The 26,574-nt window shown below is 43.3% G+C and overlaps 1 protein-coding gene across 1 annotated transcript in view; it reads left to right on the forward strand.

Annotated features, from left to right (window-relative positions):
* ATRN (attractin) overlaps positions 1-26,574 on the forward strand; it is an 87,617-nt gene that overhangs the window by 58,771 nt on the left and 2,272 nt on the right. The window contains exons 14-24 of the mRNA XM_015862984.2: positions 6,497-6,635; positions 7,949-8,130; positions 9,647-9,863; positions 11,847-12,032; positions 12,899-13,132; positions 13,987-14,124; positions 19,619-19,712; positions 20,487-20,539; positions 21,617-21,711; positions 22,529-22,607; positions 23,013-23,170. Coding sequence (XP_015718470.1) covers positions 6,497-6,635; positions 7,949-8,130; positions 9,647-9,863; positions 11,847-12,032; positions 12,899-13,132; positions 13,987-14,124; positions 19,619-19,712; positions 20,487-20,539; positions 21,617-21,711; positions 22,529-22,607; positions 23,013-23,170 — 1,575 coding nt within the window. The remainder of the gene's footprint in view (positions 1-6,496; positions 6,636-7,948; positions 8,131-9,646; positions 9,864-11,846; positions 12,033-12,898; positions 13,133-13,986; positions 14,125-19,618; positions 19,713-20,486; positions 20,540-21,616; positions 21,712-22,528; positions 22,608-23,012; positions 23,171-26,574) is intronic.

Genomic DNA, 26,574 nt, shown 5'->3' on the forward strand with positions numbered 1-26,574 from the left:
GATATTAGGAAAAATGTCTCTCTGAAAGAATGTGAGGATTGGCAAACAGGTGCGCCCAGGGAAGGTGGTTAGAGATCCACTGTTCCCTGCAGGTGGTTCAAGAAAGGGTAAAGGTGGCACTGAGGGATATGGCTTGGTGGGCGCGGAGGGGATGCTTTAATGGTTGGACATGATTGTAGGGGTCTTTGTCCAACCTAAATGATTCCACAGTCCATGAGATATTTAAAACCTTAGTAAAGTGAGAAATGTGTGGTAGAATACAGAATACCCTGAGTATCTGTTAAGGATCAATTGAGTCAACGATGATTCCTGGCTCCACACAGCACCACCCAAAATCAGGACTGTAAGGACTGCTAAAAAAACCATTTCTCTACTATGAATGCTATATCTGGCCAATGATTACAAAAAGATGGTCAGAAAAACCAATTTAAAGATTGATATTTTATAACCCAATGCGTTAACAGGTTTGTTGATGTTGCTCACTTCCTATCTTCCCAATCAAAGATGTTGGGAATTTCAGAAGCATCTAAGCTGGAAAAAGACTGACAGGATGGCTCGCCACTTCCCTGCAGCCCTATGCCAGTTGCGTAAAACAGGAAGAAAACCCCTATGATTAAGTAAGCACACTGGGATGTGTTATTAAAGTATATTTATTGGTTCACACATTTAAAACTTATAACTGAAAAGCAGAACTAAGTCAGGAACTGCTGGTGTGAGCCAAAGCTTTATCATCATGCTTTAAAGTTGGACTGCTCTCCGACCATAAAAAACAAGTGAAAGCTTCGTTTAAAAGAGCAAACTCTGAGTTAGGATTCCACATCCATGATCTGCACCCTGCACTTCCGCGACTGCATCAGCTTGAAACGTGCAGCTCACTTATGGAATATTATGTAATAAGCCAACTTTCCTAACATTTAAAAGAGCACTAATTGGTATTTCAGAAATAATCCGACTATAATAACAAACAAAAAACGAGCAGATGTTCGCAGACCAAACCATTTTTAAGAGTAAGATTACACAGTTTCCAAACAAAGCCAAGAAGAACTTTCCCAACAGCAAACAGCTTCTTTTTCAAAGTCCTCCTATCTCCAATAGTGTCTCTCCCAATTTAATTTTCAAACTTTGATAAAAATTTCCTCCTCTGGCAATGGAGCCTGGGAGGGCGAGGGAGAGAGTTCAATTGGAAAGTGGCGGGCTTATTTATTATTTTAAAACAGTAATTGCTCCATACTGTAATTAACCAAATGTCACAATCAGGGTATGCAATTGAGAGAAAAATAAATTAAACTCTAATGTACTTTAAGGGATTTTACAGTTAGCAACGTAAGCATAGAAGTTATTTATAACATCTGATCCCTGTGGTGGAACTACACAAGACACGCTTTCAGAATCACGTTTCTTTGGCTAATCATGAACGTAAATGGTGATAAAAAATTGGATCTTTTTTACTCTCACAGACATACAATTCTATACAACCGCTCCTAAGAAGGGGAGAGGCCCGGCTGCAAGGTGGCTGCATTTTAGTGATGTGCATGGGGAGCCACATGAAGAAAGGGGGACCACTCTTGAAGCAAGATACTGTATGTGTGCGACAGAATAAAGGGAAATGGTTTCGAGACTTAAAGGAGGGTAATTTGTTAGGATTGGAAATGAGGGAAAAGTCTTGTTACAATAAGGGTGGTGAGCAATGGAAACAGGTGCCCAGAGAGGTGGTTGGAGTGCGCTCACTGGAGACACTCAAGGACAGGCCGGACAGGGCTTGAGCACCTACCCTAGCCTGTGCAAGTCCTGTCCATTTGCAGCGCGGAGTTGAACAAGAATGATTCGTTAAAGGCTCCCTTCCAAACTCTAAGGTTCTGTGATTCTAAGGGCCAATATGCTCGATAGCACAAAACATTACCTTGCCACTTTCACAGAACACTTGCCAATGACTTCGTTGGAATGCCACGTTGCTGCCTTCAGTCCCTGGCTGGAAGGCTCAGCTAAGATAACACACAAAATCCAGCCATCGCTGGGGTTCTTCGGGGAGCCCACTGGAAGCAGGGTGTTGGTGGAAGGGTGAACATGTCCTCCCAGCACCAGTTACGACACGTTTGATCTTCCTTCAGGCCAACCCACGGAGTCCAATTCTTTGGACTAGAAATATAGAGGCGTATTATAGTTATTGCACAGCTTCACTTGTTTTTGGTATTTAAAACCAAACATACCTTTGAACAAATCGCAGGTTTGGATGCAAAAAAACGCAGGGTGTTTCATCAGTGCCATCTTGGAATTAAATGTGACAGAGGTAGAGAAATTATTCTGGAAACAGCAGTTAGTATTTTTATCTTTACGTGTTCTATTGTATCTGCATTCAGGAGAGAGCACAAAGCCAAACCCACTCACCACCAGCTCTCTATGAAATTAGCATGAGGTCCCCTTACACAACTTAAATGGTAAGTTGTACCTGCTTTGCAGCTTTCCTTTAGCTGCAGCTGTCCTTCAGCAAAACCACTTCCTGCCTTATGGACCACCTTAAACACCGAACTAAAGGCTTAATATTTTCCATTCCTAGGGCTCACATTTCTTAAGGGATACCACAGCAGGAAATGATATGTACACGAAGATGTTTTTCTCCTGTGTAAAGGGAGCAAGTGCTGCTAGGAAGGGTGTGCTAACTCACCATTTAGGCAGTTCACATGACAACTTAACCACTCTTGGAGCTGTTTTTGTAGTGTCCCAGGACTCGGCTATCCTCTCTTCACATAAGAGGTTAAACCACGCAGCCTCGAGTGAATTGACCCTTAACTTACACCGGGTCAGGCCGAATCCCCTCTAAAACCTACGCTTGTTGAAAAGTCACTTGAAAATTCACCAAAGGACGAATCAAAGCTAGGAACTCTCGTTTCAACAGGCAATATTTCTCTTTCAGCATGAAGTTGCTCCTCCTAATGAAAGTTGCCAATCCTCCTGGCCTCCAGTCTCGTTTTTTCCTAACAAAAAACCCCATTTCTGATTACCAGCCCTGAGACCCAGACACCGTCTGAGGTGAGGGCTATCAGACCAAGCTTTCGGAGCCCCAGAGCACCACTCTTTGTATGGTTCAAGCCACCCCTCACACAAACGTGCCCCCAATACCTCTGCACTTCATGAAAGTGGCTGCGAAAACAAACAATTTCTTTTCCTGCTGCGCTGAGGATGATGATTCACAACCGCTCTGACTGGGCTACAGACAGGCAAAGCACCTGCCCACTAAATTCAAACTGTAAATAACTCCCAATAAAAAGCGCAAGCAGGTCTGCAAGTTAAGAAGCTGACATTTGAAAACAGTTGCTTTCCTGAGCAGAATAAATAGCTCTAAATCGACTTTATTTTAATAACACCTTCCGGCGCCCCAAAGGGACCTTTATTTATTAAAACCACTGTGTATGATGTACAAAGAGATAACCACTCGGCACTCCTCTCGCAGCCAGGTATCCACACAAACGGGAAATGCGTGTGTGATTTCGATTACAGAAAGCCATACCTTTGAGGCACCGTGTATGGTTGTTAATTATTATCTTCCCCATTTAAACATTTCTAAAATTTTCACTTCAAAAACACCCATTAGGCGGGTATGTTGAATTTTCAAAAAAAGGGAAAAAAATTTTTCAAGGTTCCTTCTCAGTTGAAGGCATAAGTCTCCTTCGCAACACTTGGATGCACACGGTGCCTCAGCAAAGGACTCCTCCACAGCCAGAGGCTTAATTGACTCAGAGGACATGAAAAGAGAAACGCTCACCGAAGGACATGCATCTTCTTGCAGCCTCCTTCCAGAACAAAATTCCACCTTTTTCTGGTTGGTAGAGAAAGCCAGCGAACCTCCAATTGGACCATTGCAGGACAAGCTTGCGCTGAATACATATTCTTCCTTTGCCATTTGCTAATTTTCAGCCGATATCAGAGTTGCTGACAAATGGCCAGTGTGTTCCACAGATATTTTTCTGTGGGTGGGAGGGGAAAGATAAAAGAGTTAAAACCAGAGGTGGGAGTGACTTTCACAGTGTTCTGAATAGATGAGAGCTTCTTTCCACCAAAATGAACCCTACAGGCCTCATCCAACCAGCACGAACACCACTTGGGCACACTCAGACTAGTTACCTACATTCAAATAACCACACGAAGAAGGAAGCTGTTGTAGGGGCTCTGAAGGCAATGTCTTCTCTGAACATCTAACAGTTGAAATTGTATCAAAGGGACAGTTGGGAAGAACTCCTTAGGTTTTGTAGGAATTATTGCCCCCAACTCTTAAACTAACATGTTCTAGTGAGGCATTGGCCACAGGTTGCCCAGAGAGGTGGCGGTGCCTCATCCCTTGAGACACCCATGGTCAGGCAGGTACATGGGTCCGGTGAGGGGGCACTGACAGAGCTGTAGGGTTTCCTCTGTTCATTGTTTTAAAACTGAGACAGGGCAGGTTTAGGTTGGATCTTAGGAGGAGTTTTTCACCCAGAGGGTGGTGATGCGCTGGAACAGGTTGCCCAAGGAGGCTGTGGATGCCCCATCCCTGCAGGCATTCAAGGCCAGGCTGGATTTGTTGGCTCTGGCAGCCTGGGTGCATGGTTGTGACCCTGCACATAGCAGGGGGTTGGAACTGGATGAGCATCATGGGCCTTTTCAACCCAGGCCATTCTATGATTCTATGATTCTGTGATATTTTATTAACTGTGTAAGTCAATCTCTGAAGATGCTTCACATCTCTCCCAGTTACTGGGGAAAACCAAAACTTCCGTTTCTGTGGAGAGGACTAACAAAGAACTGCTATGAGCGCCCACTGGAAACCTGGTAATAAGAGAATTTTCCTTATACACTTAGGTGTTATTTGCCTAATATGTCCAGTATGTGACATTTCTGCTTTTGCACGATTCTAGTTTCCAAAATCAAATGCATGCATTATTAAACCTAATGCCTTCACCGAAGCCTATATATTCAAACGTGCTGCTTTCATCAAATGGAAAGAGGAGAGATGAAATGCAGGCTAATAATTATACAAATGATTTACACCGTCTTCAGACAATTGGGACTTGAAAATGTTCCATCAGACTTTCTAAATTACTTGAAATAGAAGTTTCATGCCAAAATTGGGTTGATTAAAGAACACTATTCCTATGTAGCAGGAAAACTATCACCCAGTTGGGAGTTTTGTTTTAAATACAAACAAAAGAAACAAGAGAAAAAGAAAAAGCAACCAAAAAAGATGATACTTGCAACCAATGCTTTTGGATTAGGTTGATATGTGGAACGCTTCTTACACAAACTCAAGCAATACTGACCTGGTAAAGCAATGCATCTCTTGATTCCTGGCTCCCACTGACAGTTCTGATCCATGGCACAGCTTTTTACAGCTTGTCCTTTTGTTACAGTAATAAGCAGGGTTATCTTTAGGACAATTCTCATAAGCTGTAATGGAACCTAAAAGAAATGGCACCAATGAGGCGTCCCATCCAAATAACATCAGTTTGTAATGCTCATAAAGTCTAGCATGCTCAACTTCACATTTCAGATCAACAAGACAATCTTTATGTTCCAAACATGGAAAACACTGCAGGTGTCTGAGGATATTCCCCCAGACTAGCACTTTAATCCTTATAGCTCTTCCCTCTAGGGGTAGGGCTGAGCTTTTTAAGGGAAGCTCTAACAGCAAAACAAAATGGCTTTGAGCCTTACTGAAAAACCATGTCACCCTGACAGTAAAAGCTCCATCCCTTCTCCTCTGCCCTTAGGCTTTGATAGGATAAGGGGGAATGAGTTTAAACTGAGACAGCGGGAGTTTAGTCTGAATCTGAGGGAAGTTTTTCACCCAGAGGGTGGTGACACACTGGAACAGGTTGCCCAAGGAGGCTGTGGATGCCCCATGCCTTGCAGGCATTCAAGGCCCAGGCTGGATGTGGCTCTGGGCAGCCTGGGCTGCTGGTTGGCGACCCTGCACAGCAGCAGGGGTTGGAACCGGATGATCATTGTGATCCTTTTCAACCCAGCAATCGTAGGCTGCCCAGAGCCACATCCAGCCTGGCCTTGAATGCCTGCAGGGATGGGGCATCCACAGCCTCCTTGGGCAACCTGTTCCAGTGTGTCACCACCCTCTGGGTGAAAAACTTCCCCCTAAGATCCAACCTAAACCTCCCCTGTCTCAGTTTAAAACCATTCCCCCTTATCCTATCAAAGCCTAAGGGCAGAGGAGAAGGGATGGAGCTTTTACTGTCAGGGTGACATGGTTTTTCAGTAAGGCTCAAAGCCATTTGGGTTTGCTGTTAGAGCCTTCCCTTAAAAAACTCAGCCCTACCCCTAGAGGGAAGAGCTTTAAGGATTAAAGTGCTAGTCTGGGGGAATATCCTGCATGCACACTGCAGTGTTTCCATGTTGGAACATAAAGATTGTCTTGTTGATCTGAAATGTGAAGTTGAGCATGCTAGACTTTATGAGCATTACAAACTGATGTTATTTGGATGGGACGCCTCATTGGTGCCATTTCTTTTAGGTTCCCATTACAGCTTATGAGAATTGTCCTAAAGATAACCCTGCTTATTACTGTAACAAAAGGACAAGCTGTAAAAGCTGTGCCATGGATCAGAACTGTCAGTGGGAGCCAAGGAATCAGGAGTGCATCGCATTACCAGGTCAGTATTGCTTGAGTTTGTGTAAGAAGCTCCACATTCACCCAATCCAGAAGCATTGGTTGCAGTGTTCATCTTTTTTGGTTGCTTTTCTTTTTCTCTTGTTTCTTTTGTTTGTATTTAAAACAAAACTCCCAACTGGGTGATAGTTTCCTGCTACATAGGAATAGTGTTCTTTAATCAACCCAATTTTGGCATGAAACTCTATTTCAAGTAAATTTAGAAAGTCTGATGGAACATTTTTCAGTCCCAATTGTCTGAAGAGCGGTGTAATCATTTGTATAATTATTAGCCTGCATTTCATCTCTCCCTCTTTTCATTTGATGAAAGCAGCACTGTTGATATAATAGGCTTCGGTGAGGCATTAGGTTTAATAATGCATGCCATTTGATTTTGGAAACTAGAATCGTGCAAAAGCAGAATGTCACATACTGGACATATTAGGCAAATAACACCTAAGTGTATAAGGAAAATTCTCTTATTACCAGGTTTCCAGTGGGAGCTCATAGCAGTTCTTTGTTAGTCTCCTCCACAGAAAGGAGTTTTGTTTTCCCCAGTAACTGGGAGAGATGTGAAGCATCTTCAGAGATTGACTTACACAGTTAATAAAATATCAACAGAATCAGTAGAACCATAGAATGGCCCTGGGTTGAAAAGGGCCCATGTATGATCATCGCAGTTCCAACCCCTCTGCTATGTGCCAGGGTCACCAACACATGCAAAGCCCAGGCTGCCCCAAGCAATCCAGCCTGTGCCTTGAATGCCTGCAGGGATGGGGCATTTCCATCAGGCCATCCTTGGGCAACCTGTTCCAGCGGCATACACCACCCTCTGGGTGAAAAACTCCTCCTATAGATCCAACCTAACCCTGCCATGTCTCAGTTTATAAAACAATGAACAGGGACAACCCACAGCTCTGTCAGTGCCCCCTTCAAACGGACCCTGTCCCTGCCTGACCATGGGTGTCAGGGATGAGGCACCGCCACCTCTCTGGGCAACCTGTGCCAATGCCTCACTAGAACATGTTAGTTAAGAGTTGGGGCAATAATTCCTACAAAACCTAAGAAGTTCTTCCCCACTGTTCCCTTGAAATTTCACTGTTAGATGTTCAGAGAAGACATTGCCTTCAGAGCCCCTACACAGCTTCCTTCTGTGTGTTATTTGAATGTAGGTACTTCTGAGTGTGCCAGTGGGCCGTGCTGGGTTGGATGATGCTGTAGGGTTCATTTTGGTGGAAGAGCTCTCACTATTCAGAACACTGTGAAAGTCACTCCCACCTCTGGTTTTACTCTTTTCTTTCCCCTCCCACCCCACAGAAAATATCTGTGGAACAAACTGGCATTTGGTCAGCAACTCTTGCCTGAAAATTACAAATGCAAAGGAGAATTATGATCACGCCAAGCTGTCCTGCAGGTCCATTGGAGCTTCGCTGGCTTCTCTCACCACCCAGAAAAAGGTGGAATTTGTTCTGAAGGAGCTGCAGAAGATGCAGTCTTCGGTGAGCGTTTCTCTTTCATGTCCTCTGAGTAATTAAGCTCTGGCTGTGGAGGAGTCCTTGCTGAGGCACCGTGTGCTCAGTGTGGAGCAGACATGCCTCTTAACTGAGAAGGACTGATTTTTCCTTTTGAAATTCAACATACCCTATGGGTGTTTTTGAAGTGAAATTGTTAGAGAATGTAAATGGGGAAGATAAATACAAACATACATGGTGCCTCAAAGGTATGGCTTTCTGTAATGAAATCACACACGCATTTCCCTTGTGGGATACATGGCTGCGAGAGGAGTGCGAGTGGTTCTCTTGTGACATCTACACAGTGTTTTATAAATAAAGGTCCCTTTGGGGGCGCCGGAGGTGTTTAAAATAAAGCATTTAGAGCTATTTATTCTGCTCAGGAAAGCACTGTTTCAAATGTCAGCTTCTTAACTCTGCAGACCTGCTTGGCTTATTGGGAGTTATTTACGTTTGATTTAGTGGCAGGTGCTTTGCTGTCTGAGCCAGTCAGAAACGGGTTGGAATTCATCCATCCTCACGCAGCAGGAAAAGAAATATTGTTGTTTTCCAGCCACTTGCAGAAGTGCAGAGGTATTGGGGGCACGTTGTGTGAGGGGTGCTTGAACCATAGCAAAGAGTGGTGCTCTGGGGCTCCGAAAGCTTGGTCTGATAGCATCAGCGTGCTGGGTCTCAGGGCTGGTAATCAGAAATGGGTTTTTGTAGGAAAAACGAGACTGGAGGCAGAAGGATTGGCACTTCTCAGAGAGGAGCATACTTCAGTGCTGAAGAGAAATATTGCCCTGTTGAAACGAGAGTTTCCTGCTTTGATTCCCTTTGTGATTTTTCAAGTGACTTTTCAACAAGTGTAGGGTATTTAGAGGGGATTCGGCTGACCCGGTGTAAGTTAAGGGTCAATTCACTCGAGGCTGCGTGTTAACTCTTATGTGAAGAGAGGAAGCCGAGTCCTGGGACACTACAAAACAGCTCCAAGAGTGGTTAAGTGTCATGTGAATGCCTAAAGGTGAGTTAGCAACCCTTCCCTAGCAGCACTTGCTCCTTTACACTGGAGGAAAAACATCTTCCTTGTACATACCATTTCCTGCTGTGGTATCCCTTAAAATGTGAGCCCTAGGAATGGAAATATTAGCCCTTTTAGTCGGTGTTAAGTGGTCATAATGCAGGAAGTGGTTTTGCTGAAGGGACAGCTGCAGCTAAAGGAAAGCTGCCAAGCAGGTACACTTTATCATTTAAGTTGTATAGGGAACCTGCAGCTAATTTCATAGAGAGCTGGTGTGAGTGTTTGGCTTGTGCTCCTCCTGATGCAGATAAATAGAAACGTAAAGATAAAAATACTAACTGCTGTTTCCAGAATAATTTCTCTACCTCTGTCACATTTAATTCAGATGGCACTGAGAAACACCCATGCGTTTTTGCAACACCGGATTTGTCAAAGGTTATGTTTGTTTTAATACCAAAAACAAGTGAAGCTGTGCAATAACTATATAACCCTCTATATTTCTAGTCCAAAGCATTGACTCCGTGGGTTGGCCTGAGGAAGATCAACGTGTCGTACTGGTGCTGGGAGGACATGTCACCCTTCACCAACACCCTGCTCCAGTGGCTCCCCGAAGAACCCAGCGATGCTGGATTTTGTGGTTATCTAGCTGAGCCTACCAACCAGGGACTGAAGGCAGCAACGTGCATCAACGAAGTCAATGGCAGTGTCTGTGAAAGGGCAGGTAATGTTGGCTCTGAGCATATGGCCCTTAGAATCACAGAACCCTTAGAGTTGGAAGGGACCTTTAAGAATCATCTTGTTCAACTCCCCTGCAATGGACAGGGACTTGCACAGCTAGGTAGGTGCTCAAAGCCCTGTCCGGCCTGTCCTTGAGTGTCTCCAGTGATGGGGCATCCACCACCTCTCTGGGCAACCTGTTCCATTGCTCACCACCCTTATTGTAAAAGACTTTTCCCTCATTTCCAACCTAAAAATACCCTCTTTAAGTCTGAAACCATTTCCCTTTATTCTGTCACCATAAGTATTGCTTAAAGAGTTGGTCCCCTTCTTTCATGTGGCTCCCCATCAGACACTAAAATGCAGGCCATCTTGCAGCCTTCTCCCCCTTCTTAGAGAGCAGGTTGGTATGTAGATGTATGTCTGTGAGAGTAAAAAAGATCCAATTTTTTATCCCATTTACGTCATGATTTAGCCAAAGAAAAGTGATTCTGAAAAGGTGTCTTGTGTAGGTTCCACACAGGGATCAGATGTTATAAATAACTCTATGCTTACGTTGCTAACTGTAAAATCCTTAAAGTACATTAGAGTTTAATTATTTTTCTCTCAATTGCATACCTGATTGTGACATTTAGGTTAATTACAGTATGGAGCAATCTACTGTTTAAAAATAAATAAATAAGAGCCACTTTCCAATTGAACTCCCTCCCCTCCCCTCCCTGGCTCCATTGCCAGAGGAGGATTTTTATCAAAGTTTGAAATTAATTGGGAGAGACACTTTGGAGATAGGAGGACTTTGAAAAAGAAGCTGTTTGCTGTTGGGAAAAGTCTTCTGGCTTTGTTGGAACTGTGTATCTTACTTTAAAATGGTTTGGTCTGCGAACTCTGCTCGGTTATTATAGCTGATTATTTCTGAATACCAATTAGTGCCTTTTAAATGTTAGGAAAGTTGGCTTATTACATAATATTCATAAGTGAGCTGCGCCGTTTCAAGCTGAGCATCGCGGAAGTGCAGGGTGCAGATCATGGATGTGGAATCCTAACTCAGAGTTTGCTCTTTTAACGAAGCTTTCACTTGTTTTTATGGTCGGAGAGCAGTCACTTAAAGCTGATGATAAAGCTTTGGCTCACACCAGCAGTTCCTGACTTAGTTCTGCTTTCAGTACTAAGTTTTATGTGTGGAACCAATCAAATAACTTAAAACACATCCCAGTGTGCTTAGTTAATCATAGGGGTTTCTTCCCTGTCTAGCACTGGCAAGGGCTGCAGGGAAGTGGTGGAGTCCCCATCCCTGTCAGTCTTTTTCAGCTTAGATGCTTCTGATTCCCAACACTTTGACTGGGAAAATAGGTAAGGAGCACATCAACAAACCTGTTAAGCATTGTTATAAATGCGATCTTTAAATTGTTTTCTGACCACTTTTGTAATCATTGGCACAGATAAGCATTCATAAGAGAAATGGTTTTACAGTCCTTACAGTCTGATTTCTTGGTGGTGCTGTGTGGAGCCAGGAGTTGGACTCATTGATCCTTACAGATACTCAGGGTACTCTGTAATTCTACCACATTTCTCATTTACTAAGGTATTAAATATCTCATGGACTTGTGGAATCATTTAGGTTGGAAAAGACCCCTACAATCATGTCCAACCATTAAAGCATCCCCTCCGCGCCCACTAAGCCATATCCCTCAGTGCCACCTTTACCTTTGAACACCTGAAGGGACAGTGACTCTACCACCTCCCTGGGCCACCTGTTCCAATACCTCACCATTCTTTCAGAGAAGAAATTTTTCCTAATATCCAACCTGAACCTCCCAAGGCTCAACATAAGGCTTTTGCATATTGTCGCACTGAGCTCTACCACCATTACACTAAGACATATTTCACGTTCATGATGCTGAACTATTTTCCAGTCTTAATAACCTACCCTGGGGGGTTGATACCTGTGGGTTTATGTCCCAGAGCTGACCTTTGCCTCTTCCCACAGCCAACCACAGCGCCAAGCAGTGCCGCACACCCTGTGCCCTGCGCACCATGTGCGGTGAGTGCACGAGTGGCAGCTCCGAGTGCATGTGGTGCAGCAACATGAAGCAGTGCGTGGACTCCAACGCCTACGTGGCCTCCTTTCCCTACGGGCAGTGCATGGAGTGGTACACCATGAGCAGCTGTCCACGTGAGTCCTTGCTTTTGCTTCCAGATGGGTGGGAGAGAGGTCTGGTGTTGGCTAACAGAGTTCAGTGATCTCTGCTCGTTGGTTATCCTGTATCATTCTCTCCATGGTTGCCTTCAGAAAACAGAGTCCTGGGAGCTTGGAGTGTGCAGCTCAGTCTTACAGAATCCTTTGTGTCTTGTAAAGAGTTGAAGAGAACTGGGACCTGATTATTAACCAGATAAACTCAATGGTAGATAGTTTGGGCTTTCAAATGATGAAATCTCAAATTTCTTTTTCAGAAGAAATGCTTCATTATTTGAATTCCTACCCTTCCAATTAAAACTCATAGATAATTTCACCTGATTAACTTCTGTTTGCATCTCTTCTGTGTCTTCCATGTGGAATCATAAAATCCGAATTACGGTTTACACGTATGCTCGGATTTATTTCCTATTCATATCCCACAGGAGAAATTTTGTATTTAAAATAAATTATTTTCTATTTTTTGTTTGTTTCTTTTGCTTTGGGATGACTCATCTGTAACTTGAGGATCAGGCAGAGATGGTCTGTAGCTGGGAGCCCTCAGCTCTGCTTTCAGTGTGTGCTATTGAATGGTTAGATAGGCCTTATGTGGGTTGTTTCCTAACTTATGTTCCATTGTTTCCTAATTCACTGCTTGGTTCAACCTTTGTTAATTAAGATTCTAGAACAAATATGCTGATAGGAATGAGAATTGATGCCTCTTGCTCTGAATATCAGAATAAATATTTACAGACTTTTGGGAGAAAATTACTCTAAGTCACAAAAAGTCTCTCCTAAATCATCACCTGTGTTTTGAGATGGTGACTTATGTCACAATTTGATTTTATTTCATTTTATTTTAATAGCTGAAAACTGCTCAGGCTACTGCACGTGCTCTCACTGCCTGGAGCAGCCTGGCTGTGGGTGGTGCACAGATCCCAGCAATACCGGCAAGGGGAAATGTATTGAGGGCGCCTACCGAGGTGCGGTCAAGTTTCCAACCCCATCTGCAACAGGAAAACAAAGCTTGGAGCCTGTCCTTAATGTCAGCATGTGTCCTGCAGAGCACAGTTCTAACTGGTCCTTTATCCAGTGTCCAGGTAAGTGGGTGAAGCGTAACTGAGTTAAGTGCAGGGTGAGCAGCTTCATACCTGTTAAGAGGAGAAAGAGAGCTTGGAAGACACAGTAAGGAACACACATGGAGATGGGAAGAATTGAGCTATCTCCAGGACAGCTGCAGAGATATGCTTCCTGACGCAAATCTTTCTGTGGAGATGTGGCACTTGGACACATAAAGTCATAAAATGGCCTGGATTGGAAAGGATCTCAAAGATCATCTAGTCCCAGTGCCCAGTGTTTGGGGGTGTTTTAGTGGGCATGATGGAGATGGGTTGGTGTTGGGCTTGATCTTAGAGGTCTTTTCCAGCCTTAATGATTCTGTGATTTAATTTTTTTTCCTAATCCATGTGTAGTTCTATGAGATTTTTCCGTTCCTTCAAACCTTTACTGAGTTTTTAGCTTTCATTTACATATTCATTTTAAAGTTTCTTAAGAAAGAAAGATGATTCTTTCTTTGACAGTTGATTTAGCTATTAGTGTTGCTTAGGGAGATGCTGCAATAATGTTTTTGACACTAAATACATCGAATAAAATTACTGAATTGCTGTCGAAACCTCACTTCCCCACTCATCCTTGTAAACGTTTCCCACTGTCTACTTCCATTTGCATCTGTCCAATGTTCACGTAGTGGTTTAGAGTTCATTTTTGTTTGCTGCTTGAAATTTCAAGCTTTCAGTGCACGCTTCTCTTTGAGTTTATGGATCTCTAGCAAGACTGCGAGAGCCTCTTTGAAAGTTGCATGAAGTGGTTTCATTCAGCCTCTCCAGAAGTCCCAGGCTGCTGTGTGCAGTGCTGCATTTGAGCACAGATACTCATCCTTTTCTGTTTCCTTCAGCCTGCCAGTGCAATGGGCACAGTAAGTGCATCAATGAAAGCATCTGTGAGAAGTGTGAAAATCTGACAACTGGCAAACACTGTGAAACCTGTATCTCTGGCTACTACGGTGATCCTACTAATGGAGGAACGTGCCAGCGTAAGTGATGCCTGAATTCTTCCTTTGCTGATTGCTTTGGTGTTTTATTGCTCTTTACTCATTCCTCTACTATCTTAACCGAGATTATATCCTGATAGTCCGTTTCTTTCCTGCAAGCAAGGCACCATCCTTGCTTCTTTGAATCAAAGATACAGAAATGGCTCGATGAAGTTCTTTGACTCACGCTGCACAAGATTAAAATGATTTTCCCCTCCTTTGTACATTTCAAATGACCACGCTGAAAAATGAGTTGCTTTGGTGTTTGACAATCTTGTTTTGAAAAGGAACGGTGCTAATCCTAATGTCTTGGGCAAATTTCTGCTTATCTCAGTTCCACTTTCTATTACATTGGGTTAATGTGTTGTGCTTTTATTATTATGGATGCCTGCTTCATAAAAGGATTGCCATATTTCACTAAGGGGTTGGCTGGGTTTCAGTTGAGGATTAGGTGATCTCTGTTAAAATTGCATTTTAAGTTTTTAATGTGCTTTCGGTCTCTTTGGCACAAAGTAATTTTTCAGTTGTGTAAGATCCAGTTAACAAAATGGAAAGAGTTCCTTCCTGAAGGACCCATACAGTTTCCTACATTAACACTGAGAAATAAACTTGTGAGATTTGGAGCTCTGTCCTCGAATCCTGCAATGATGTTCAGAAGTGCTGCAAGTTGTGTAGTGTTGCAGCGTGGGGACACCGGTTGTAAATCAAAGTCCAGCTCTGATAGAGATGAAAGGGAAGATGCTTCTTGCTTCAAGGAGCTTTAATGGAGTACAGTTAGGTGGAGTGATTATAATAAGACACAGTGATAAGAAAAGTAGAGAGTAAATTGCGTTGTTTGGGGTGAGAGTTGTATCAGCAGTTGTGTGAAATGAATGTGAGTGGTTTGTAGGAAGAAGTAAGTGGAAGTCATTAATGAAGGGACACTGAGGGCTTCAAGTTGCTCCTTTCAAATATGGAGTCAGTCCAGGGGAAAAAGAAACATTTGGAAATCCATCTAATTATGTTTGCTGGAAGCAGCAGCTTCCTTTTGGGGGAAGGTGGGAGTCAGCAGCTGGAGAATGCATGGAGGCCCTCAAGGCCAAACTGGATGGGGCTGTGAGCAACCTGGTCTAGTGTGGGGAGTCCCTGCCTATAGCAGAGGGTTGGAATGAGGTGACCTTAAAGGTCTCATCCAACCCAAACCGTTCTATGATTCTATGATGTGAAACTGTGACAGACAGCACAGTGCTCATGGTACAAAGGAGAAAGTGCATCTTTGACACTTCTATTTTAGAACGTTATCTGCAAGATTAAATACCGCTGATATCCTCAAACTCGTTTTGCATGAAGATAATTTGAAGTGCAGGAATGAATAAATTGAGGCTGAGTTGGCATTGGAATATGTACAGTCCTGCATTCAGGTTTAATCATTGGATCAGAATGTGCCTTTTTGTATTTGTTGCATTTCTGTGCTTGTGAAAACTCAAGAGTGAGTTACTTCAGACTCTTCCATGTGAGGATCATCCAAAAATAGTTTCTTGTCGAGATAATGTATGATAGACTGAAGTCATCCAGAGAAATTAGAAAATGTGTTGAGAGACTTTGGAGCAGCATTCATTCGCTTATCTGATGAAACTGGTAGCTCATGTCAAAAGTGCTTTGCTCTCAAGTGCTTTGGACCCAGGTTTTTAATTTGCTGTGATTTAATGCTGTTTGCTGTGATGGCAAAAAAGGACGAGGGAAGCAGGAGGGTGGGCAGCAAAACCTGAGTGGGTCGGAGGAGGTAAAACGAGAGGAAATTATTGTATCTGATGCAGCCAGAATGATTGCTGCCAACTTGGAAGTTTTGCTCCATGAAATGGATTCCAGAGGGGAATGCTTCCTATGAGGATCAGCTGATGGACAGTGGAGTAAACTTCTGCTTTCTCTCTCATTTAAGCTGCCATCTCTCCTTTTCCCATTGGTGATGTGCTGATCCCACTCTTCTTGGGCGTGGGTGTGCACTGCTGTGTGCTTCTCTATTTGGGAGAAAAAAATCATAAACTAATACAATCAATATAAAAAACTAGATGGTCATTGTGGTCATTTTCAATGCAGGCCATTCTATGATTCTGTGATTTGAGATCCTGTGGTCACATCTGTCCTGGGGACAGCTGTTGATAGAATCATAGAATCATACAATGGCTGGGGTTGGAATGGATCCCAAGGATCATGAAGCTTCATCCTCCCCCGCCACAAGGCAGGGCCACCAACCTCCACATTTAATACCAGCCCAGGCTGCCCAGGGCCCCATCCAGCCTGGCCTTGAACACCTCCAGGAATGGACGAGGCATCCACAGCCTCTCTGGGCAGCTGTTCCAGCACCTCACCACTCTCATAGTAAAGAACTTCCCCCTGACACCCAACCTAAATCTTCCCTCCTTCCATATAAAACCATTCCCCTTTGTCCTGCCATTATCTTCTCTTTCAAAGAGTTGAAATGCCATCTCCATGAGCAGGCACTGAGTGTGAGAGTCTAATCCAGGGGTCCTAAATATCCCCCAAATGTCAAATGCTCAGTACTGGTGAAACATGGGTGGGACTATTTCCAATGCTGATGGGATGTCAGGAGGCTGAGAGATGCTGCAGGGCCAGTAGTTGCCTTTCAACATGTAAGGCTGTGCAGAGTGAAAAGCAATAGAAAAAGAGGAATGGGAACGAATAGAACTAGATGCCTTTTCCTGCTGCTTTATTCCATCAGGGCAGGTGAATTCTGCTATCTCACTTGTGTTTAAGAATTGTTAACAAACTGCTGTTACCTCTGAAGGAATTGTTTGCGTATCATCGCAGGCGTCGGTGTTTGCAGAGCTGGGCAGATAATAACGAAGCGGCAGGCAAATCACTGCTCAGCAGTTGCTTTTAGGAAGTGCCCAACGTAGAGCAGTGTTAATCAGGAAGGGCAGGAATTGCGGTACATCAAATGTAAAAATAGCTGCAAGGTGCTTTTTCTGCATTCAGGATTTTTTTTTTTTTTGAAATTTCTGATTAAAGTTTCTCTCGAAAATATGCTGGCGGTAGATAAGGAAGTTATTTGCAAGAGAAGGGAAGGTGCTATTGTGCCAGCAATCAGATTGCCGCTGCGGGCAGCGCTTCCACGTGCATCTGCCAAGTGTTTGCTGGTGGCACAGAGCTGCCTGCTCCCCCCAGGTGCATAGGGACAGAAGCACTTGTCATAGGAAGGTAGGTCAGCCGGTGGCTGCCATCAGGATGCTGAAGCACCCCAAAGGCAGAAGGAGGTGATGTGATCCTGTTGACCGTCTTCTGGATAAGTCTGAGGCTTAGGGATTGTGAAGAAAGTCAAAGGAGCCTCGTTGAGAGCCAGGTCAGGTTCATTGTTGGGTTTGCATAATCCAAAAGCCATTTGCAGCAGTTGTGGCTTTCTGCTCTGTGTTGGGGAAGGCACAGCTGGAGCACTGAGCCCAGTGCTGGGCTTCCCAGTTCCAGGCAGACTGGGAACTATTAGGAGAGCCCAGCAGAGGGCTGCAGAGCTGGTGGGAGCCTGGAGCACCTCCTGATGGGGCCAGGCTGAGAGCCCTTGGCTGTTCACATGGAGAAGGGAAGGCTGAGAGGGATCTGAGCAGTGCAGGGGTCAAGTGGATAAGGCCAGGCTCTTTTCAGTGATGCCCAGTGACAGGATAAGGAGCGCTGGGCACCAACAGGAACACACAAAATCCATCTGAACATGAGAAAGAACTTCTTGCCTGTGAGGGTGGCAGAGCCCTGGCACAAGCTGCCCAGAGAAGTGTTGGAGTCACTTTCTTTGGAGATACCCAAACCCACCTGGATGCTTTCCTATGCAACCTGCTGTAGGGAACTGCTTTAGTGGGGGGTTGGACTGAGGGATCTCCAGAGGTCCCTTCCAACCCCCATGGTTCTGTGGTCCAACCAGGTTTTCTAGTGTGTTTTGTTACTAGTTTGTTCATGTCTTCATGTGCCTTCATGTCTTGAAGAGCCAGGAGAAAGTCTCCCTTCTCTATGCATCTTCCAGTCCTTTACTGAATTATCTCCAGTAATGGGACTTGTAGGGAAATGTGTGAATTGTTCTAAATAGAGATGTTGGAATGCTAAATCTTCTTGATAATTTTGTGGCTATTGAGCAGAGTGAGGAAGAACCAAACATTGATGCTCAAGGTGTTGTCATCTGCATCCAAACCACACACAGCTTGGAACTTATTATTTTTACATGCGTTATTGTTGAATACTGAACAAATTTCACTTGACTTATTTATTCCAAAGCAGAAGGAAGTAAAAGACATACTCGGTAGTATTAAGAATTATTATTTTTTCCAGTGCCACTAATGAGAAGTGTGTTTGCTTCAAGGAATACAGTGATTTTGTCACATCTTCACTCATCCACTTGCTTTCACAATAGTCCTTTGTGCATCTTCCTATTTTGTTCCATGTTGCTGCTAGGAAACCACTCATCCACAGATGAGAAGCACAATTAGGCATCTGTGATACAATAGAGCTTCCCTTACATGCCGATACAAAGGAGGCATCAAAAGGATTCATAAAATAAGGTCCTAGGTGGGCAAGAATATTCGGGATGAGGACTTCATCTAAGAACCCGCTGGTACATTGTGGCACGTGCCTCGAAATGCTTTGACACCATCCTTTAAAGCATGTAATTTCAGCAAGCTCGGAGAGCACAAATGAGGGAGCTTTTCTTTATGTCCTTTTCCCCCCTTCTCACAGCTCCAGGTGAGCTCATCTTCCAGGCCATCAACAGAACAAGCTGAGAGGCACCCACTGTCTGGGAGGAGCTCTTAGATCCATTGTTTTGACTTCAATTGAAGTTGACTTCAGGGACGAATTGTCTTGTTTCATTTTTGCACATTATCTCCCCTACTTCTATAGAAACAAAGTGTGTCAGCAGGAGTGTTTCAATTGGAATTAGGAAGGTTCTTTGGAGGCACATCCGCCATATGCTGAGGGAAACACAACCATCTTATATATCATATATAAGTAGATTGGGGTTTGCAGCCCAAAGTCCTCAAGCACAGACACCAAAGTTCTCACGCTGCAGATGCACTTCCTTTAATAATATTCTCTCAACAGCAGGTTTCTTTCTGAAAGAAGCCCTGAAAGCACCGGGAGCTTTGCTTTGCTGGGAAAGAATAGAGATCACTGTTTCCTCTTGGGTTTTGAGCTTAAATGAGATGTGTTAGCGAGCCCCAAATAATTTGAAGTGCTGCCTTTTTGCTACCCGTTATGATATCCCTTGTCCAATCTAGCAACACAAGAGGAAGTTAAATAGATTTTGGAGGCTAAAGAGAAGCATTCAGATTGTGGTTTCATACAAAATGTTGTCCCTGGAACCATTCTGTCGCGTGGTTCTATTTTTAACCAGCCCTGAGAAACCAGAGAGCACCCGAGGAGTTTTCATGTACACTGTTAACTGTTGATGCATCGCCGTTTGGATTTAATTGCTTATGAAACGTGTTTTGCTTTGTTCAACCTTGCACCCTTTTCCCACCAGCTTGCAAGTGCAACGGCCACGCCTCCGTCTGCAACACCAACACGGGGAAGTGTTTCTGCACCACCAAGGGAATCAAAGGAGATGAGTGTCAACTGTGAGTTCCCTTTCACTTTGTTGTTTAAAAGCAAAGGGCCGTATGCATGTTGGCATTGAGCCCCCGCGTGCTTTAATGACTGTGTTGATGATGTCTGCTCTCATCTCTTCCTGCTGACAGTTGAGTAACTCCATTGGCTGTGCAGCCAGCCGTGCTTCCCCAGGGGGACAGAGCAGGGACCAAATGATTGCATGAAGATTTCCATTTTAACGTTTCCATTGGGGACGTCATGCGGAATGGATGGGGGCAAAGATAATGCCCCCACCTCACAGAATGAGCACACCGTTTTGCTTCATCCTTAGTTTGATCCCACTTTCTAATTGGTTGATTTTCACTCTCTCTCCTGGGGGGAATCTAAATATGTCTGAAATAAGACTTGGACGCTGGGGCATTTTAATGGAGCTGGTTTGGAGCAATGAATTTGCTGGAGGTTTCTCTGCAACATAACAGAAATGCTTTTAGTGTAACGTTAGTGGAAGTAATTTCATTTCCAATAATTTCATTGATGGGTTTATTTTTAAAGCATTACATTGGCAAACGTGTAGATCCTGAAATGGACATCAATGCAAATGGGAGCTTCAGGTTTTGACTATAGTTAATACAGGTCCATCCATTGCAAAGAGCTGTTCAACGTGTTCCAAGTGAATACAAAGTTAATTTCCATCATTTTGCCTTGTATTTTAATTCTCAGGTGGCGTTTTCTTATTTTTAGCATCTCAGTGTAAATAAATAGAGATGGAAAAATATAACCTTCAAAATATTTGTTCCCTTTAGGTGCGAAGTAGAAAACCGCTATCAGGGAAATCCACTTAAAGGAACGTGTTACTGTGAGTACAGTTGGGATTGTGTTTGTAGATAACAAATGTTTGACATTTAAAATAGCCTGTTTAAAACTCACCCGCCACAGATCAGCTTACAGTCCAAGAGATTAAGACTAAGGCTAGAAAATGCTTTCTTAGAACCTCAGCTTTCACTGAAGAAAATCAATGCACTCTTCTTGATGTCCCTATTGGGTTTTCACAGCAAATTTTTGGATGTTTATCACATGACATTAAGATGAAACATGGTTTTCTGGACCATACTTGGAAATTTATACCTAATAAGTCACCGTCAGAGCAGGTCTGCAGATTTTTTGTCAGTGGGAAGCGCTATTTTTCATTTCTTTTATCCCGTGTTAGAGTGAGGAAAGCATCAAAATCCCAACATTTCCTCTGAAATGAACAGTTGGATTCTTGTGCAGCTCCAAGATACTTTGCCAAGGTTCAGATTGCTTAAGGGAAACTCTCCAGCTTCTATTTGCAAATATTAGCGATCAGCACATTGGCAGGCATGGAGAGATATCATCTTAAATTACGTGAAGGTACGGTCTCAGGCAGTATTTTTGTGAGACACAGAAACTGCCAACGTGCTGTATTTAATGAATTTAAGCTCCATTTGTGTTGCAATGCGGGGACATGTCAGCAGCTCACAGCAGTCTCTTTGCAAGGGCATCTCACCACACTGGTGCAATTAGCACCAAGCTGGTAAAGTGGGCAAAAAGTGGGAGAAAAGTCAGAAAGGTACAACTCTCACCAGAACAACTCTGTGTTATTCGGTTTCAGTTCCACCAGGTTCTATTCTTCCATGGAAATTTCTCTCTTAGTGCTTTGTCAAAGTTGTGGGTAGACGTTGGAGGGTTGCCTGGCTCGTGTCTACCCAACAGAGGGTCGCTAGGAGGCATGAAGAGGGAAACAATAATGAGAGTTTGCCCCTTTTGTGTGAAGTTGCACATGGTTGGACTCCTTCGTAACATCATAGTGACTCCTAGTTGAGCTTTCATGCACTTTAGTGATGTTATGCTTTACTATGTGGAAGTTTGTTCTGTTCCAAGACCTGCAATAACTCGCTCTGTGTGTTCCTTACAGATACTCTTCTCATTGACTATCAGTTCACCTTCAGTCTTTCTCAAGAGGATGATCGCTATTACACAGCAATCAACTTTGTAGCAACACCTGAAGAGGTAAACTTCCTACTTTTTCCTGAAATATAGGATCATAGAGTGGGGATTGGAAGGGACCTTTAAGATCACCTGGCTCCAACCCCCTCCTATAAGTAGGGGCACTTCCTTCTAGAGCAGGCTGCTCACAGCCCCATCCAACCTGGCCTTGCATGCATCCATGGAGGGGGCATCCACAGCCTCTCTGGGCAACCTGTTCCACCCTCACAGTAAAGAATTTCTTCCTAATACCTAGTCTAAATTGACTCCCTTCCAGTTTAAAGCCCTCTTCCTGTTGCCAAATATTGTCCATGGGATGTATATTGGTCTTCCACAGCTGTGGAAATGATGAGCTGTTGCAGTATTGGGCGCCTTCAGGTGCAATCTCCTAGCACAGCAAGTGTGTCCAGTTCCACAGAGTTCCATAAGAGCTTTGTTTGGCCATGAGAGTTGAAATATTCATGGGAAAATTTCATACGAGCCACAGTTGATTCGTTATAGTTGTTTAAACAACTGCTGAGCAATTCTAGCTTTGCTTGTTACTCAGCCCATACCTTGTATCTCTATTCTTGTTTCATTTCATGCACGTGACTTGTTTTGTTCTTTATTATGTCCTCCTTGGGGAGGAAGGTACTGCTTTCAGAAAATGGAAGTAGTTTTGCAGGCTGTCATTTGCTTAATGCGATGATACTTGATGTGTTTTTCATATATATAACAAACTCCAAGATTATTTTTCAGTGAAGGTTTGCTAGGAAACAGTAGAGCAAAATTGCTCCTCTTAAAAACCGTGGGTATTTCTGTTGATCTGTGTTTTGTTGGGTTGTTTTTTTTTCTCCTCTAGCAAAACAGAGACTTGGATATGTTTATCAACGCATCGAAAAACTTCAACCTCAATATTACTTGGGCAACGAGCTTTGCAGGTAAAACTGGAGTGATCTCAGTTGCTTGGTAGCTTGCTTCAGTTATCAGCTTTTGACACATGCAGATTTGATCTTGGAAACATCTGCTTTAACCTCTGAACTTGCTGTGTAATATTCTTTAATGCTGTGCCTTGGGGGCAGGAGTAAGATGTTAAAAAGAACTATATTTTTCCATCTTAATAGTGTGTTTTGGGAACGGCGGAGGAGAGCTAATTTAATTTTTAGTGATGCAGTATTCTGGCATACAGTGGTTTTGATAGCACAGCGCAGCTTAACGTGGTCGTGTTTAGATGAATAGTGAATTTTAGAGCATTAGGATTCTGGGTGATTTTGCCCTTTTTATGTGTCACTTGAAAACATGCACTGAAACGTCTTTTCTTGTTACTTCTTAACATCTGAAAACAGCTGGCACGCAGGCTGGGGAGGAAATTCCTGTTGTTTCAAGAACGAATATAAAGGAATACAAGGACAGCTTCTCCAATGAGAAGTTTGATTTCCGCAACAATCCAAACATCACCTTCTTCGTCTACGTCAGCAACTTCACCTGGCCAATAAAAATACAGGTAGGGGCTCTTTGTCTGCATGGAATTATTGCTATGTTCTTTTCCTCTCCATTGAGCAATGTGGCAATTCAGCTGTGCTATGTGTTGTCCAAGCTGAAGCAGCTCTTGGTGTAATCCTGTAGCAGACTTCTTCTGTTCCTGATTAAGAGCACAAAGGTTGTGTTGCCTGCTATTACCTCAGCCCAGTGGATCTGAAAATGGGCTGTGAAATCAAGTGGGATGCTCGTTTATTTACCGAGCTGTGCTCTAATGAGGTCTTTGACTTTAAAGGTCCGGATGTGGATTCTGAGGAAAGCAAACAAAGAGTCATAGCCACAAAACCAAGCCTGGAATGAGAAAACAGAGGAAGCGTTCTTAGTGTCTCTTTTTAACATCATGTTCTTTAGAGGCTCCACTGGAGGGCCATCCCTCTTTCTCCTTGTGCTGCCAAAGACTGGTGGTACCTGCAGAATAGGGTGGTGCTTGTTCTTCCCCTTAATGCAGTGCAGTCTGTTAACACACGCATTGCCTCAGGTGTCAGGCTGTCTGTGGTGATAATGCTAATGCTGCACAAGCAGTGGATGAAGCTCAGTGGATCATGAAAATGCTCGTAGATCACACAGTGCAATCACAGGTGCTCTACAGCTGCTGCTGCAGCTAATAATTCAGGGTAGCCTTGGGCACCTGCTTGCTCTGGGCTAATTCAGGTATCAACACAGTGTGCTCAAGGTGATATGGGGTCCATTTGAAGGACAAAGCTATTGCTGGGTCTGGAATAGAGATCACAAACAAGGCTCTGTGTGTTTGATTAATGCCTTTTTAAAGATACTCGGTCAAATCATAGGGGTTCAAAATCATCCTTCTCAACCAGTGAAACCAATTACTAAGTGAAAGCTGGACTCTTCGTGTGGATTTGCTTGATATTTTAGACATATCTATCACACAAACTCATCATTGGCATCAGTTGATGCACAAACTCACCATTGGCGTCACTTCCAACGCAGACAACTCATGTTGTCATGTTGAGTAAAGAGGTGAGGTTCGCTTGGGAAGATGACATCAAGCTGTGCAGATACTGTCGAAGTTTTTTGTTCTGTAATTTTGTGAAATTATTAAGAGTACTTGTAAAAGGTCCCCATCACCTTCTTGTAAAGATGGTAGTGTTTAAACGCTTTGGAGACTGTGGTGTTACTTAGAAAACAGTACATTTGACCTCCTGACCTTGGGTTACGGTTTAGTTCCTTTCAGTGTCGCTTATGATATTGATAAGTATTATCTGGTTTCTGCTTTATAGGTTGACAAAGCCCTGAGTTTTAGATATGAGGAGTATTTCGGATTAGGACTGCTCTCAGGAGAGTCCTATGTACAAAGCTGGGCATTTGTTCAATGGCTGATTTAAGTTTTCAGGCTTCTCTTTTATCACATCGGTAATCGCAGGTGTCAGAAAGAAATACATCATTTATTTTCCAGCTCACAAGATACGTGTTGACTGATACAGATGTTGACTGTTGGCCTTCCCATAATGAGTGCTGGACTGTACCTTACAGTGAATTATTTATTTTGCTATTTCTTAACGCAGAGCTGTGTCTTGTGTCTTAAACACTTGTAGGTGTTTAAGAACAGTGCAGTTCCTGTTCCTTAAACTTCACTATGATCAGTCTGGTCTCTGCCCTACCTGTGCTTATAGTTTTGGTCAGCCTCATTTAATGTTATGTGGCTCAGGTCTCACCATTTCTTTGTGCAGCGACGCTTCTGTGTATTTAATGGGCTTTTCTAGGTCCTTTTATGGCAGCATCTTGTGTTGTTCATTCTCATGCCTTCAGTGGTTAATAGTCCTTATTCATTTTAATGTGGCCTAATATACTCTGCTCTTTCACATCCTTTATTTCCAACTGATGAGCTCCCTGACTGGATGGCGAACATTCTTCTCCATCCCTAATAGCATCATAAAATGTTATCCTGCTGCTGTTACTGCATAACATTGCCAGTCCCGAAGATCGTCTATATCTTCTTCAGTGTTATTCTTTCCTGTCTATTTTCTGACAATTAATGATTCTCTGGTTCTATGTGACTTGCATTATTTGAACTGCACTTCCTAGGTCTATGCAATTAAGTGTTTTTATAGACAGAAAGCATAGGGTTGGCAGAGCAGTGTTCACCATTGCCAACTCTATCACTTGACATATTCCAGTTTTTGTTCTTCACTTATTGCATTCAAAAAACCTTGCATACTATTTAGGCCTTGGGGATGTGAATATCATGATTCTCCCTCCTCCTCTAAACACACTAAACATTTTCTGTAGCACCATGCTTGGCTGTGGATTGCTCTAACCGCCTTGTTACCTTTCCTTTTGGAGTGCAGGGATGAATTCTCTCTGTTTTCACTGACTTTGACCATAGGAAAACATTTGTGTTTTGTATCCATCTTTGTTCTCTCTTTGTTTATAAACTCGTTCCCGTTATGCACTTTGCCTCACCACCCATGTTCGGTGTCCTTGTCCTTAATGAAAGCTCTAATTTAATTGTGGGAATGTAGCTGATTGATTTTGGTCTCCTGCCTATCCTTATAGCATACCCTCTTCTCCTTCCCTTTATATTTTCCTTTTCTTACACAACTGAAGCATCTCTCCCTATTTTGTTTATCAGTTGCTGAGGTCTGGCGCAGCTTGACATTCAGCAGTTCCTGTTTTATCTCTGTACCACTCACAGCTTCTAAGACATTGCTAATGAATCCCATCCTCTCCGTACTTTGTGGATTCTTTAATTGTTCCTAATGTCCTTTTAGAGGTTAGTTCTCAGCTAGCTTTCAAATACTTTTGTTTGTTTGACCTGATAGAAATAGTTAGATGGCTGCTCTCCCCTTCCTTGTCTCCTTGGTCCACTTGATTTTAGTGTCTTACTTAATTTCTCACTGTTAAACAGAGTGAACTTTGATTCTTTTACACCACCTACCTTCTTTTATCCTTACTTTAATCCGAGTGCTTGTGTGTGCGTTCACTCCAAGGTAATGTTATATCACCAGCTCTTCTTAATGTCCTTGTCACTTGCCAAAATAAAGGATTGTCAGCTCTTATTGGCAGAGAGGCATTTTTTTGCAAGGAAGCCTGGCAGTAACAGCACAAACTGGAATACGTGGCCCTTAGGATTACTCTTAACATACACTCTTCAGTTCATAGCTAAGAAATTTCTTTCCCTATAGCTGTTGGTGTCTGCACTTGTGAGGGTCATCCCATCTTCACAGAGAGCCTATAGCCATGTAGACCTTATAGCCATGTAGACCGGCTTTTGGCTAGGGAAAACATAGTATAAATATATATATGATTTCTCTGCAGGACTTGCAGTGTCCTTTCAGGTCTTGTACAATTTTCCGCAGTGGATTGAGCTGCCCTCAATTGCCCTTAATTGCAATCTGTGTTCCTACCTGT

This window comes from Coturnix japonica, chromosome 4, assembly GCF_001577835.2.
Source record: "Coturnix japonica isolate 7356 chromosome 4, Coturnix japonica 2.1, whole genome shotgun sequence".
NCBI classification, from domain to species: Eukaryota; Metazoa; Chordata; class Aves; order Galliformes; family Phasianidae; genus Coturnix; species Coturnix japonica.